The following is a 14,064-nucleotide window of genomic DNA, read 5'->3' on the forward strand; positions in this document are numbered from 1 at the left end:
CAACGTCCGAATAACCGTTCAACAGACGTCCAACGTTGGACCCGTGTTGAACGATTTTGAAACAATCTTTTGATTAGCAAGCTGTAATAGAGGGAATAAACAAAAAGGATTTTTTGCTGCAAGGGCAGTATTGGAACAAAACAAAATGAATGCAATAGATAGCAAACATTTCAACACTTTTTTGTGAAAAGGACCATACTTACAAATGTAAACAGAAGGCTTTATTCATGTATGCGAATGAGGGCTTTGAAACGCAACAAATTAACCTAAAAATTTGGATTCTACGATATTGCTTTCTTAAACTACAGCAAAAAATACCACGGGCGAAACTTTATTTTTGTTTGTTTATTTAAAATTTAGCCCTCCACGCTCCGTGCAAACAAACAGGGCGATACTTTTTTTGCTAGCAGTTTAGAGGCGAAACTGTTTTTTTCGTATTTTTAGGATTATCAAGCTGATACCAGCTGTAAATAGTAAAATGATCGCTATTGAAAAAACCCGGACGAAATCGGTGGTGTAAAACGGTAGATATTGTAAAAAAACGTAAGGGCGACACTTCAATGCTGATAGGTGGGACTGAAAAAATAAACAATCGCCAAAGGGGCGATACTATCATTTTGTCAATTTCAATATCAAAAGCAAATTTTATTTGTATTTGTATTTGTATAAAAAAAAGTCCAACTGACAATTTGTCTTAATGAACTATACTAAACTAAGGTAAACTAAACATAATTAAAATAGTGCCAATACACGACGACGAAACTCCGAAGAGTTCATGACGAAGTCAAAAATTTCAGCAAACTCGTTGAAGCGACGACTCATTGCTAAAATTGGACTATTGGTAGCGTAGTTAGTGCTGCGCATTTCAGAATGCAGCAGGGCTCGAGGGCGAAGAGAACGGGTAGGCGCGTAGAGGTTGATTTGCGCTAGTAGCTCCGGATCATCATATTCAGCCAGCAGAATCTTTGACACGAAGGTAGCTTGCGCTGCATGTCTCCGGCGTGTTAAAATATTAAGTCCTAGAAGACGACAACGGTCCTCGTACGGTGGCAGGTTTAATGGATCGTTCCACGGCAATTCACGTAACGCATATCGTATGAATTTACGCTGGACGGCTTCGATCCTAAGGCTCCACGTAGCTTGATGGGCACCAAACGACGTTTGCAAATTCCAATTGCGGGCGCACCAATGAGCAATAAAGAGCCTTGAAGCATAGAGGATCCCGAAATTCGTTGGATATTTTGAAAATAAATCCCAGCAAACGATTGGCTCTGTCGATGGTCGCTGAGACGTGATGAGTATACGTTAGTTTATCATCAAGAATGACTCCTAGATCCTTCACGTGGTCAACGCGTTGTAGTAGAGTTCCTGCGATGTTATAGTTGAAGGTAACCATATTTCTCGTTCGATAATAGCTGATGACAAAATATTTTGCAAAGCTAAGGACCATCATGTTTCTTACACACCCGCTATAAAAGGTGTCAATAAGATGCTGTAGCTCACGGCAATCGGCTTCATTCCGTATAACAAGAAAAAAATTTAAGTCGTCGGCAAAAAACAGCTTTCCTCCACGGCTTAGAACGAAAACCGCATCGTTCACGAACAGTGAACAGTAATTTAATAATTTCAAATGCTTTATGAAGTTTTGAGTTTCGATCACTGAATCATGCAATCTAGAATGTAAAAAACACAATAGTTCTTAAATAGGAATTAAAACCAAGTCTGGAAATATTCACTGTTGATTTTCTTTGAATGGTGTCACTGCTAGTATCGCCCTTTTCAAGAAAAAGCGTTGATTTAGTTTTGAAGAAAGTTTGTTTAATGAAACTTATTTCCTCTGCTAACTTCGATTTCAGCGTGACTTTAATTTGTCGACAATAACTTTTTTCTATTAGTCAAATTCCATAATCCTAAGTAAAAAATTGACACTATTTCATTTATTTTGGTTGTGCATATTGTTCCTACTAGGACACCCCAGATAAGCAAATACTTTGCAAATGTGATACTACATCGAAAGTTTTAAGAAATAAGTTATTTAAAGTGACCAGTGTTTTCGGAGTAAATACACAAGAAATCTATGCAACATGAACGTTTTCTAGTTATTGGCAAACTTTTGTAAAACGCAAAGATTCATGAGTCGTGTCGATATAGATATCATGAGAAAAAAAATAAATTTGCTCTTGAATGTACAATGTGGGTATAAAAACCAGCATATTGGAATATTCGGGACAGGTGATTAGATTACATGTAGTGGAGTGGGTGGAACGATCATAACGAAAAGCATTGCAGTAGTAGCCCTTTGGGTGAAAATTTTAATTGAAATGATCAAACAGTGTTATGTAAATATTAGTTGTAGAATGATACTTCGTGGTTAATCGAATCAACGTGCGGTTGATGGACGATGCTTTAATGAGTTAATAGTGGTAATTCTGACATTGACCCCTCCCACTTTGACCAATAAGTTAGTTTTTCTTAGGGGCTATCCATAAATGACGTAGCATTGTATGGAGGAGGGGTGAGTTTTGTATTTTGTGATGTGTGATGAAAGGGGGAGGGGGAGGTCATGTCATGCTACGTGGCTTTTTAAAGGGGAATAGAGGTTGACCTGATGTCACGACAATCTTACCCGTTTCATCTAACTAACATAGTTTTTTATTTTTAAATTTTTTTTGCCGGGTCAAGGGAGGGGAAGGGTTACCGTCAAGCTACGTAATTACCAGGAGGGGTATTTAGAGGTTTGCGACGAAATGCTACGATGGGGGAGGGGGTGTTAAAAATCACTCAAAAATACTACGTCATTTATGGATGGTCCCTTATACTTCGTCTCCCGTCCTGATTGTACTTGGTCATCAGTTAAAAAAAATCTTACTGGATACAGCGGTACTACCAACAATTATTCTATATTGTCTATGGAAGGCCTATCTACAAAAGTCAATTATTCGTCTAATAATTAGAAATCTGAAAATGAGTTGAACCAAAATTATTTTACGTTTGTGTGAAAAGTGCATACAGCATATTGAAGATTTTGAGTTGTCGGGTGTTATTTTGAATACAACGCACAATAATTTACTGAAAATATGCACTTACCATCACCTCCACTACCTAGTGGTCACAATTTTATATCCGTATAAAGTATTTAACACTTTATGTAACAGCATATTAAGGAAACAGCGATTTAAATCCATTTTTCATTACATCGATGCAATAATGTATAGGATAACACCAAAGGCTAGATTATCTACTATTATTACATATGATCACAACAATCTTTGATAACATTCACTATTTACATTCACTTTTCAGCTATAGAAATGAATTGTGTCTATTTTATATTAATAAAAACATTTTCTATAGTTTTTAATTATTCTGTTGGTTATTGTACCCACAAAAGATACTGCTTATTGCGTGCTGAATACTCACAGCAAAATAATTCAACTGAGGAATAGCAGAATCGCATTTGTCACCTAACTTGTTGAAAATAAGGATCAAGTTTCTGATTTCGCCTACATACGTAGTTATTAAATCGAATGTCATTCTTGGTTTTAATTTTGCTGGTTTGTGTTTAGGTTTGCATGCAACTAAAACATTCTCTTAAAAATAAGAAACCTTTTTAGAAAAATATGAGTTGAATTTTAACTAGATAGTTAGCTGCCTTTCCTTTTGCTCGTAAAACGTGTGTTGATGCTGGGCCACATAGCGAATATTCGTATCGATTCTAGTTCCGTTTGTGTTGATAGGTTCCAGCTGCATCAGTCTGTACTGCTTCTGCTCGATTATAGGAATTTTGATAATTATGATGATGTGGTTATTTTGCAAAGAGGCGATTGATTGAACGAATTTATAGATTTCATCCTCAAATTTAATATTAATTTGTTGATTTTCTAAAACTTTCCAAATATACTCTCTGTCATTTAGGCTCAAAATGTTTCTGTTTAAATGATTCGATTTCGAAAAAACTATCTGTTCTTCTAGGTCTTCTAGTGTTTTAATCAATATATCTAGGTTCAAAATTAGGTTAATCTGTTCGAGATCTTTTGTAAGTTTTAAATTGTCTTGATCGATTTGTATTTTGATTGATCTCAATGTTTTAGAAACTTTGTTGACCGTGGATTGAAGTAAATTATTGATTTTGATCTATTTTGACTGGTTTTCTATAATTTTATTGCTGTTTTGTTCCAGTATATCAAAATTTTGATTAATTAAGTCTAAATCTTCCTGATCTGGGTTACCTGCTACAAATTTAATAACTTTCCCTAAAGCATTTACGAGTCCTCTTTTAAGTCTTCTAGGATAGAAGCCGGTCAACTTTTCGCGCGCTTTTCTAATTTTAAACTGAAGGGTTTGTTCTAGATGTTTTGTGATATTAAGTTTCGTTGCTAGGGTCTCTAAGTAGTTAATGTTTTGCCTGATGTCGAGATCAAGTTTTTGGATAAGTCTCTCGTAACCTACTCTTATCCTAACTGTTTGATTGTAAGTAGCCCATTTGATACGTCATGATAAGTCGTTGCAGTAATCAGTCGTACAAGTCTGAAAAGAGGCCAAGAAAATTACTTCTTAATTCTTTTTTGTGAATTTTTACTCCAAACAAATCTTTGAAAGTTAGCTCGTTATTTTCTTGTACTCTAGAGATTTTGTAGGGTTCTTTGTCTTTTGTAATTCGTTGAGTGACTTTAACGTATACGTCTTTGCCCTGATCTAGATGTTTTGGTAATGATTTCCTCTTGTTCTCCTCTCCTACTTGTTTTTTTTTACTTTTCTCCATTACTAAAATAGCCGATTGGGTCTTTTGATATTTTTGATATATGTCGTCAGCGTTCGTTTTGTTCTGGTAATTGAAGAATACCTGACGGGGTTTAAAACCTGTAGCAGAATGTATCGTGTTATTGTACAAGTCGACCAAAATTTTTATTCTGTCATTGAGTTCCAAGTCCGTGTGTTTGTGATTCATGGTCCTGAATAATTCAATTAGAGTCGAGTGGAAACGTTCCACTATTCCGTTAGAGTTACTAGAACTCGCGTGGTCTAATTCAATGTTTAGGTCCTGGAGAAAACCGATAAAATCTATTGAAGTGAAGCCAGGCTCTTGATCGCAAACTATTACTTCCGATCTGCCAAAAACTCGAATGTGCTCCGTGATTGCTCTTTTAAGATCAATGATTGTTCTTGTTTCAAGAGGTATCATGTTTGCGAATTTTGAAAACGCGTCGACTACTGTTAGCATTTTTCTGCCTTTGATGAAAAAAATGTCGATATGAATCTTTTGGAAGGGATGATTTGTATCATTCGTTTTTGTATTCATTTTGGAGGTTTCCTGTCGTATTTGCATTTCTTGCATATAAGACAGTTGTTAATGAATTTTTTTTAACTTTTTGTCAATTTCCGGGAAAAAATAATCCGAAAGGATTTGTTGTTTATTTTCGTTCGTTCCTCTGTGTGCGTACTCGTGCACCTTCCGCACGATTTCGTCTTGTTCCTCTGGTAACCTGACGTCCTGTAAGAGTTCCTGTGAAATAAAGATCTTGAAGATTTTAGCATGAGAAAAGTGTTTTCTGTACGTTTCTTGGATTAGTTGGGTTAGTGATATGGGGCAATAGATGCAATTTACGCCTTTTGAGTTGAGCTTTCCTTTAAGAATTTTGACAAGAGATTCTTCATTATAGTCTGGTTTACAGATGGTGAATCTATGGTATTTAGGGAAGATTTCTTCGTGAGCTTCGATGCCGCTTCGTGAGATTTTGAAAATTAGTTGGGTTTTGAACATGTTAATCGGTTTTTAAGTTGTCCAAATATAATGATTGTCGCTAGTGTCTGCTGAGTGCGCTGTCTCTCCATCGCTCTCGTTTACATCTTCGTTCTCGTTGTCCTCCACGTTATTTTGACTATTAGTATTTATATCGGCCGGTTTAAGTCTAGACAGGGCATCTGCAACGACGTTCTCTCTGCCCGGTTTATAAATGATTTTGAAATCAAATTCGCTTAAGTCTAATTTCCACCATATAATTTTGGGGCTCGCGCAGGTCATGGAATAAATGAGACGCTGGTGATCTGTGATTAGTTTAAAACGTCTCCCGTAGAGATAGGGGCGGAAATGTTTCACTGCCCATATGATGGCTAAGAGTTCTTTTTCCGTGGTACAGTAATTTTCTTCGGCTTTACTAAGTGTCCTAGATGCGTAGGCGATAGGGCGGTCTTTGCCAATTTGTTCCTGTGATAGGATTGCTCCGATCGCGAAGTCGCTCGCATCTGTTGTAAGGATGAATTCTTTTTCGAAGTCAGGGTAGGCCAAAATGGGGTCCATGGTTAGAAGGGATTTGCATTTTTCGAAACATTGAATTATTTCTGGGGTGAATGTGAAGTCGGTATCACTTCGCAGTAGTTGTGTAAGAGGTTTTACCATCTTAGCAAAGTCTTTAATAAAGCGGCGGTAGTAGCCAATAGTTCCAAGAAATTGTTTGAGCTCTTTTTCATTCTTCGGGATAGGCCAATTTTTAATAACTTCGATTTTGTCGCTATTTGGTTTGACTCCATTTTTGGTAGCGGTGTGTCCTAAGAATTGAACTTCCCGTCTAAAAAAAATAACATTTATCCAACTGTATTTTTAGGCACGCTTCTTTCAGCTTTTGAAGTACTCTCTTAATATCTTTAACATGTTCTTCGAATGAGCTAGAAAAAATTATTATGTCGTCCACGTATACCTGACAACATATTCCAATGAATTCCCGAAGAACGGCGTCCATAACCCTTTGAAATGTCGCAGGGGCGTTCTTAAGGTCAAACGGCATTCTAGTGAATTCGTACTTTCCAGAACTCGCAGAGAAAGCCGTTTTCTCAAAATCATTTTTATCTAGTTGGATTTGGTGAAATCCGGAGACCAAGTCGATGGTAGAGAAATAGGTTGCTTTACCGAGTTTGTCTAATAATTCCGTAATATCCGGTATTGGATATCTGTCGGAAATGGTATTCTCATTAAGTTTGCGATAGTCGATGACCAATCGAAACTTTTTTACTCCAGATGCGTCGACCTTTTTGGGTACTACTCATACGGGTGACGTATAAGGCGATATGGATTATTTTATGATACCGTCCTTAAGCATCTTTTGTATTTGTTTTTGCACCTCGCTTTCGAATATTTGCGGGTAGCGATAGGATTTGGTGTGAATGGGGATATTATCTACCGTTGTGATTTTATGTTTAATCCGATGAGTGAATGACAATTTCTCTTCTTCGAAATATAAGGTTTCGGAATTATCGGAGATTATTTTTTCTAAAGCTTCCTTTTCCAATTTGTTTAAAGAATCGTCTTGTATTTTGAATTTGTTTTTCGCGCAAAATTTTGGTCCTTGAGTTTATAGGAATTCATCATTTTCAAAACTGGTTTCATTGACGATGATTTCCAGATTAGATTTACTGTGATTTTCCACAGCTACGAAACCGGAGTTATTTTTAATGTTATAGATACCAAGCAGGATAGAAAAAGTCTCCCATGTTTCTCTCTTCCGCTATAATAAAATCTCCTTCGTTCACTGTTTTAATCTTGATGAACTGTACTTTCTGTTCATTGAGATTAATTTTCTGTGTTTCAGGAAATCGTCAATTTCAATAGTGAAAACCAATTTTTAATTTATTTTTTCCAGTGTCTAGTTGAGCGTTCAGATCTCTCTCCATTGAAAAGTTAGTGTTGGCGCCATCTATGCGGTCACAGATTGAACTAAAATTTTCTAACCAAAACATAACTCGTATTATGTACTGCAATTCTTCCGAACATACTATTCAGCTAAATCTAACCATTAATCCACAAAAATATTTAGTTTGTTAGAACCTAGTACTAATACACTATCATGCACTGCTAGGCCCCATGCAAAACTGACTCAGACATCACTTCGTTAAAAGTTTATTAACTTTTCCTATTGGAGTCGAATCTCATTGCAGTCTTCAACAAAGTTGTAGATAATAAAATTATCTTCTTAAGTTTCACTTTTGGTGATAATCTGATGTATACAGTGTCACCTAGCGGCGAAAATGTGTGCAAGAGGGTTTTCTCCATGTAAATTGTCGAAAACTCCCATCCAAACTTCGGGCATATTGGTCCGGTAGCTAGACTTGTCCGATTTGCTTCAAATTTGGAGCAAGCACTCCTGGTGGGACTAGGAATCGACTCAGGGGTGGGCCGATTGAGTTTTCAAAAATTCATTATTTTTCTGGGCAGTCTAATACACACACAGACATTTGCCGATCTCGACGAACTGAATCGAATGGTGTATGACACTCGGCACTCCGGGCCTCGGTTAAAAAGTCGATTTTTACAGTGATTGCATAGCCTTTCTTTATATGAGAAAGGCAAAAAACATTTATTCGAAAACTAATCTAGATTGTACACTGTCACTTTATAAACTGAATATAATAAACTCGTCAATCGCCTTTTATTGGTTGAACCTGCTGAATCGGCGTTCCTCCGGGTGGCGTGATTCTGACGCAACCGTCGTTCCCACGTCAGGTGAAACTTGCGTAGCTCATCGCTTATCCTCGCGCGTGTACCGGGCTTGGCCTGGATACTTGTTGTTGCTATGGGCTCTGGTGGATGTGTTGATATTGTTGGCAGGTGGCGGGAACCGTCGTAGTATATATATATATATATATATATATATATATATATATATATATATATATATATATATATATATATATATATATATATATATATATATATATATATATATATATATATATATATATATATATATATATATATATATATATATATATATATATATATATATATATATATATATATATATATATATATATATATATATATATATATATATATATATATATATATATATATATATATATATATATATATATATATATATATATATATATATATATATATATATATATATATATATATATATATATATATATATATATATATATATATATATATATATATATATATATATATATATATATATATATATATATATATATATATATATATATATATATATATATATATATATATATATATATATATATATATATATATATATATATATATATATATATATATATATATATATATATATATATATATATATATATATATATATATATATATATATATATATATATATATATATATATATATATATATATATATATATATATATATATATATATATACTATACATTATTTCTACGGGTGAAATATAATTTGTTTCCTAGACATATTTGCAAATCCTACTAATTTGACATCTAGGTCAAAAACAACAAAAAATCTTTTTAAACCATGGTGTTAAAACATATCAATGCTTTGTTTTGTGTTTCTCTAAGGTACTGAAAATCAAATATTGTATAGAGGCAGCTTTATTTAGTTATATTTTCTGTATCTTTTTTATAGCAACGAGCTCTATGAAACCACGTAGCGACACATCAAATTGTATATTAGTTCAAGACGTGAAATCGAGTTCATCAGACCAGGTTACATCAGATTCTGCCAGTTCAACTACTAACCTTGGAACTGTAGCTGGAACGGCGGGGAGCAGCAGCGGATCTACGATTTTGCCAACTGAGGAATCGCTACTAACAAGTACTGCAGACCATAATAGTTTTACGACATCCAATCATTATAGCAACATACACAACAGTTTATCACAGTTTAATCATCAAGACCAACAGCTGCAACAACAGCAAGTACAAGATCAGTTCATGTCCTCATTGTCCACACAAAAATGGCCAGCGATTGTGGATCTTAAAGGTTTCGAAGAGCACCACCGCACCACTATTCCACCATTTCAATTTTGGAATGCAGAATTCCGCAACAAACATCCTGCTTTCATTCAGTTTAATTTTACCTTTCCATGGGGCGCCAACTTTGCCGTATATGGACGACGGAACGTTGGGCCAAGTATAACGCAATATGACTTTGTAGAATTTATTAAAGGTGGGCGAATAGACCATCGCTTACGACGCAAACGGAGCATAGCGAATGACGGCAGTTCAACAAAAATAGTACAGGAACTAAGCGAGGTGCCAAAGCAGCAATCCCCATTTGAATTACGGCGTTCTGGAGATTTTGCGTTCACTGATTTACACTTAGACGATATCGATCAACACATAATTTCCAAACGGTCATCGGATAACGACATGCCTAAACTAGACATGGATTCAATGACAGTAAATGTTACCATTTTGCAGTACCTAGACGTAGGTCGATGGTTTTTGTCTGTGTACAATGACGAGCTCTTGCCACACAGTATTTCACTAACAGTCGATGAGGCAGAAGGTATACGAACAACTTGTCCTAATGACTGTTCTGGAAGAGGATCTTGCTATTTGGGAAAATGCGATTGCATCGATGGCTACCAAGGCCCCGATTGTTCCATAAGTAAGTATAATGAATGTTTTTATATTTTTATGCTGATTTGTAGTTAAGTTGATAGCATAAAATGTTTATTGAGAAATCTTCAAATAGAATAAACTTTGAATATAAAAAGGTAGTTTATTAAGGTCGGCTAGTAAATCTCTATGAAAATCAATCAGCAGCATTTTATCAATGTACTGATTAGGCTGATTGATTTTCATGAAGATTCAGTCAACAATAGCGACAACCAGCTTTGTTCGTTTTCAAAGATTTTTTTTATGTTTTTAACGACATTTAATTAGCAAGGACTGGAAGGTGAAGTATATTTTTCCATATTAAGAGCCATAGTACTCAAGGGACCGCAAGGAGTTGAAGGAAGAAAGTTCAGAAAAGCGTGGAATACTGATATGAGCAAGCTTAGAGTTTCCTGGCGACTTTGTCTGCTACCGAAGGAGTCAATATCTTTTGACATTGGAATAACGAATCAATGCTTTCTAATACCAAAAGATCCGGATTCCTGTGGTATCAGACAAGGGGTTAAGTCGCCGGGAAACTTAAGGCTTGGTTATATGACCCTATTCCACGCTCTTCTGAACTTTCTTCCTTCGACACCTTGCTCTCCCTTAAGTACTATAGCTCTTAATATGGAAAATATACTTCACTCTCCAGTCCCTTGCTATTTAAATGTCGTTAAAAGTATAAAAAAAGGAAAATTGACTCACTCCTAGTCGTTAATAATAAATAAGTTTCAAAGATTGTTCAAGTTTACTCGGTTGAACCTGTTTTTAATCAACATATATATTATTACAGGCGTATGCCCGGTGCTATGTTCATCGCACGGTCACTATGGCGGTGGCGTTTGTCACTGTGAAGAGGGCTGGAAGGGTTCGGAATGTGATATACCAGTCGCAGAGTGTGAACTTCCAAGCTGTTCCAATCACGGACGTTGCATTGAAGGAGACTGTCATTGTGAGCGCGGCTGGAAAGGATTATATTGTGAACAACGTGAGTATCGATGCACTGTTTATATGGTTGATGTTAGGTAAGGCCGAACTAAATGACATTGCATTGATTTCGAGAAAAACGAGTTTAAAGTTTGGATCGCAGCGTGATTTTTGCTATAATTCATGCTTATTATAACATATTTTAAACCTGGCAAAAGTCAAATGTAGCTGCAGGAATTCTTTATCCAGTGCGATCGTTATTTCATTTTTTTAAGATTTTGAAACTTAGTCCGGTCTGACTTAACACCGACCGTACAATCTATTCATTTTATACCGAATTAAAATGTTAACTAAACCCAATCTTCATTCAGCTGACTGTATGGATCCATCGTGTGCTGGTCACGGCACGTGCGTCTCGGGTCAATGTTATTGCAAAGCGGGTTGGCAAGGAGACGACTGCAGCATCGTTGATCAGCAAGTATATCAATGTCTTCCGACATGCTCTGATCACGGCACATACGATTTAGAGATGGGATCCTGCGTATGTGACCGTCATTGGACTGGAGGAGACTGTTCTCAAGGTAATTTTAATATTATCAGCGATAAAGAAACACCATTCCAATAAATTGTTTGGCTTCTTGCAGCTGTGTGTAGTCTGGACTGTGGGTCTAATGGAGTGTGTGAATCAGGGCGCTGCCGATGCAATCAGGGCTGGACGGGTAACTTGTGTGATCAATTAATCTGCGATACAAGATGTGCGGAGCATGGCCAATGCAAGAATGGAACATGCGTGTGCTCACAAGGATGGAATGGTCGGCATTGTACATTACGTACGTACGAGTTTCTTAATATGCTGCATATAATCGCATTTTATGCTGAACTATACTAAATATTCACATTCATTGATATTTTTTCTATCATCGTTGATATTCGGACGATGCTTGAATTGGCATTTCGGTTTACAACATTGAACTTTGCTCATGCAACGTTGGTTGCGATCCTCCCCGAAATTTGCACGTCGTCTCTTTCTAACGTTTTACTTGAACACGCGGCGTAAAAACAGCAACATAGGGGGGGGGGGGCATTTATGCGGTATATACACACATATACGTCCTTCTTAAAACAACCTTGGCATGAAAAATTCCGTCGATCAAAAGTCAATTTCTCTTTGCTTTCAGTAAATCACTATCATCGGGTTACTATACCTTAGCTCTTAGTACATCTATGCATCCCACTCATGTGAACACATTAGTTAGAGCAGTGTCCAATAACTCTATTCAACGTATTAATAATAATAAACAACTTAACTTGAATAGTAGGATAAAAAAGGGCGCGTTGTGCTCAAACTTTCGTTTTACTTAAACACGAGTGTTTGGCATTTTCCAGGTCAGATTTTCTATTGTACCGTCACCTGCTCCAATTCCATGCAGCGCCTAATGCTATGTTTTCCTGAAAGTTGTGAATATGACAATGTTAAATGTTCTTTCTTGTTCATTTGACACGGCTCAATGCGGTAGCACAACTGATCCGTGTGTCTTGTAAGATTTTTACAATATCACCTGTCCATCGGATCTTGTTGATGCAGCTCGCTGCTGCGTGTTGGGACGCTCTTTCTTGGTGGCGATACATTAGAAGCGTTGAATGCCGCACCTTGGGGGTCATTCGGTCCGTCTTCTCTCGCGTTTTCGTTCACGTCCATGTCGTCATCGGTACTGCATTCATTATGCTTACGATCGGATGTTCTTGTTTGTTTCTTGTACTTACATGTCGCTGTTGTTCCTTCTTCATCGGTTCAAAATGTGTGTCTAGACTTCTAGATGTCCATGGGAAAGAAACCCCAGTACAATGATCCTACTTACATGGATGTATTTTTCGTTTGATTCTGAAATTCGACCAGTTTCAAAACTACGTGCTAGAAATGCGGTTGTTTGGAGTCAATTTCGAACCAGGTAGACATCCTTTCAAAATAGGATTCGGTTCTAACCCAAAAAATACATCCGGTTCACACTTAGTTCGTTTGTGAGTTGTCAAGTGTAAGCGACATGAGAATCCTTTGAGGTTGCTTCCCGGACATATGACAAATGACTTCTAAGGCTAGATGTCCCCTAGAGACACTATATACACAGACTAGCGAAGTGTCAAAAAGTGCAGCCAAACGAGCATGAGGGTATTGAGAGGGGAAGTAAAAGGAGAAGCCCATGCAAAGCTTATGGGATCTTCCGTGATGCCAGGAAATGTTCATGGCTGCTAGTTTTACTGTTTTTGTCTCCGCAAGTCTGTATATAAAGTGTCTGTAGTGTTCACTTCATTATTTATCCCATGTCAGGCCTAGTATAAAAGAACTTGACCAAAAAAGAAATACTAATTAGTAAATTAGTAAATCAGTAAATCTTGAACGAATAGAAAAATTCGAAACAAAAGTGGATTTAAATAACAATTTAAACAAATTCATTTCAAATGTTTTCAAAACCTGTATATGCTATACCTGAATCGGACGCGCGTACTGCATCCTATCTGTGAACAGATATTTTCGCTGTGGTTCACGTGTGTGTCAAGATATCTTTATCCCGAGTTAGCTTCAGCGTTAAAACAGAGTACTCCATCTTCATTAACACTTACACGTGCTTTAAGTAGCTCTCTTCCCATGATCGCTTATCAGTCCCATAGAGACAGGAAATCTCATAGAAAACGGGACAACCATGCGATCATTTGTAGCTCTTATTTATTCATTTTAGTGATTATTCCGTTACCGCA

The 14,064-nt window shown here is 36.4% G+C and overlaps 1 protein-coding gene across 14 annotated transcripts in view; it reads left to right on the forward strand.

Moving 5' to 3' along the window:
• LOC131694307 (teneurin-a) overlaps nt 1-14,064 on the forward strand; it is a 1,511,233-nt gene that overhangs the window by 581,563 nt on the left and 915,606 nt on the right. For all 14 annotated transcript variants that reach the window (XM_058982937.1, XM_058982945.1, XM_058982962.1 and 11 more), the window contains 4 exons: nt 9,404-10,390; nt 11,177-11,371; nt 11,682-11,891; nt 11,955-12,140. In XM_058982937.1, coding sequence (XP_058838920.1) covers nt 9,404-10,390; nt 11,177-11,371; nt 11,682-11,891; nt 11,955-12,140 — 1,578 coding nt within the window. The remainder of the gene's footprint in view (nt 1-9,403; nt 10,391-11,176; nt 11,372-11,681; nt 11,892-11,954; nt 12,141-14,064) is intronic.

The sequence above is a fragment of the Topomyia yanbarensis genome, chromosome 1 (genome assembly GCF_030247195.1).
Source record: "Topomyia yanbarensis strain Yona2022 chromosome 1, ASM3024719v1, whole genome shotgun sequence".
In the NCBI taxonomy this organism is placed as follows: domain Eukaryota; kingdom Metazoa; phylum Arthropoda; class Insecta; order Diptera; family Culicidae; genus Topomyia; species Topomyia yanbarensis.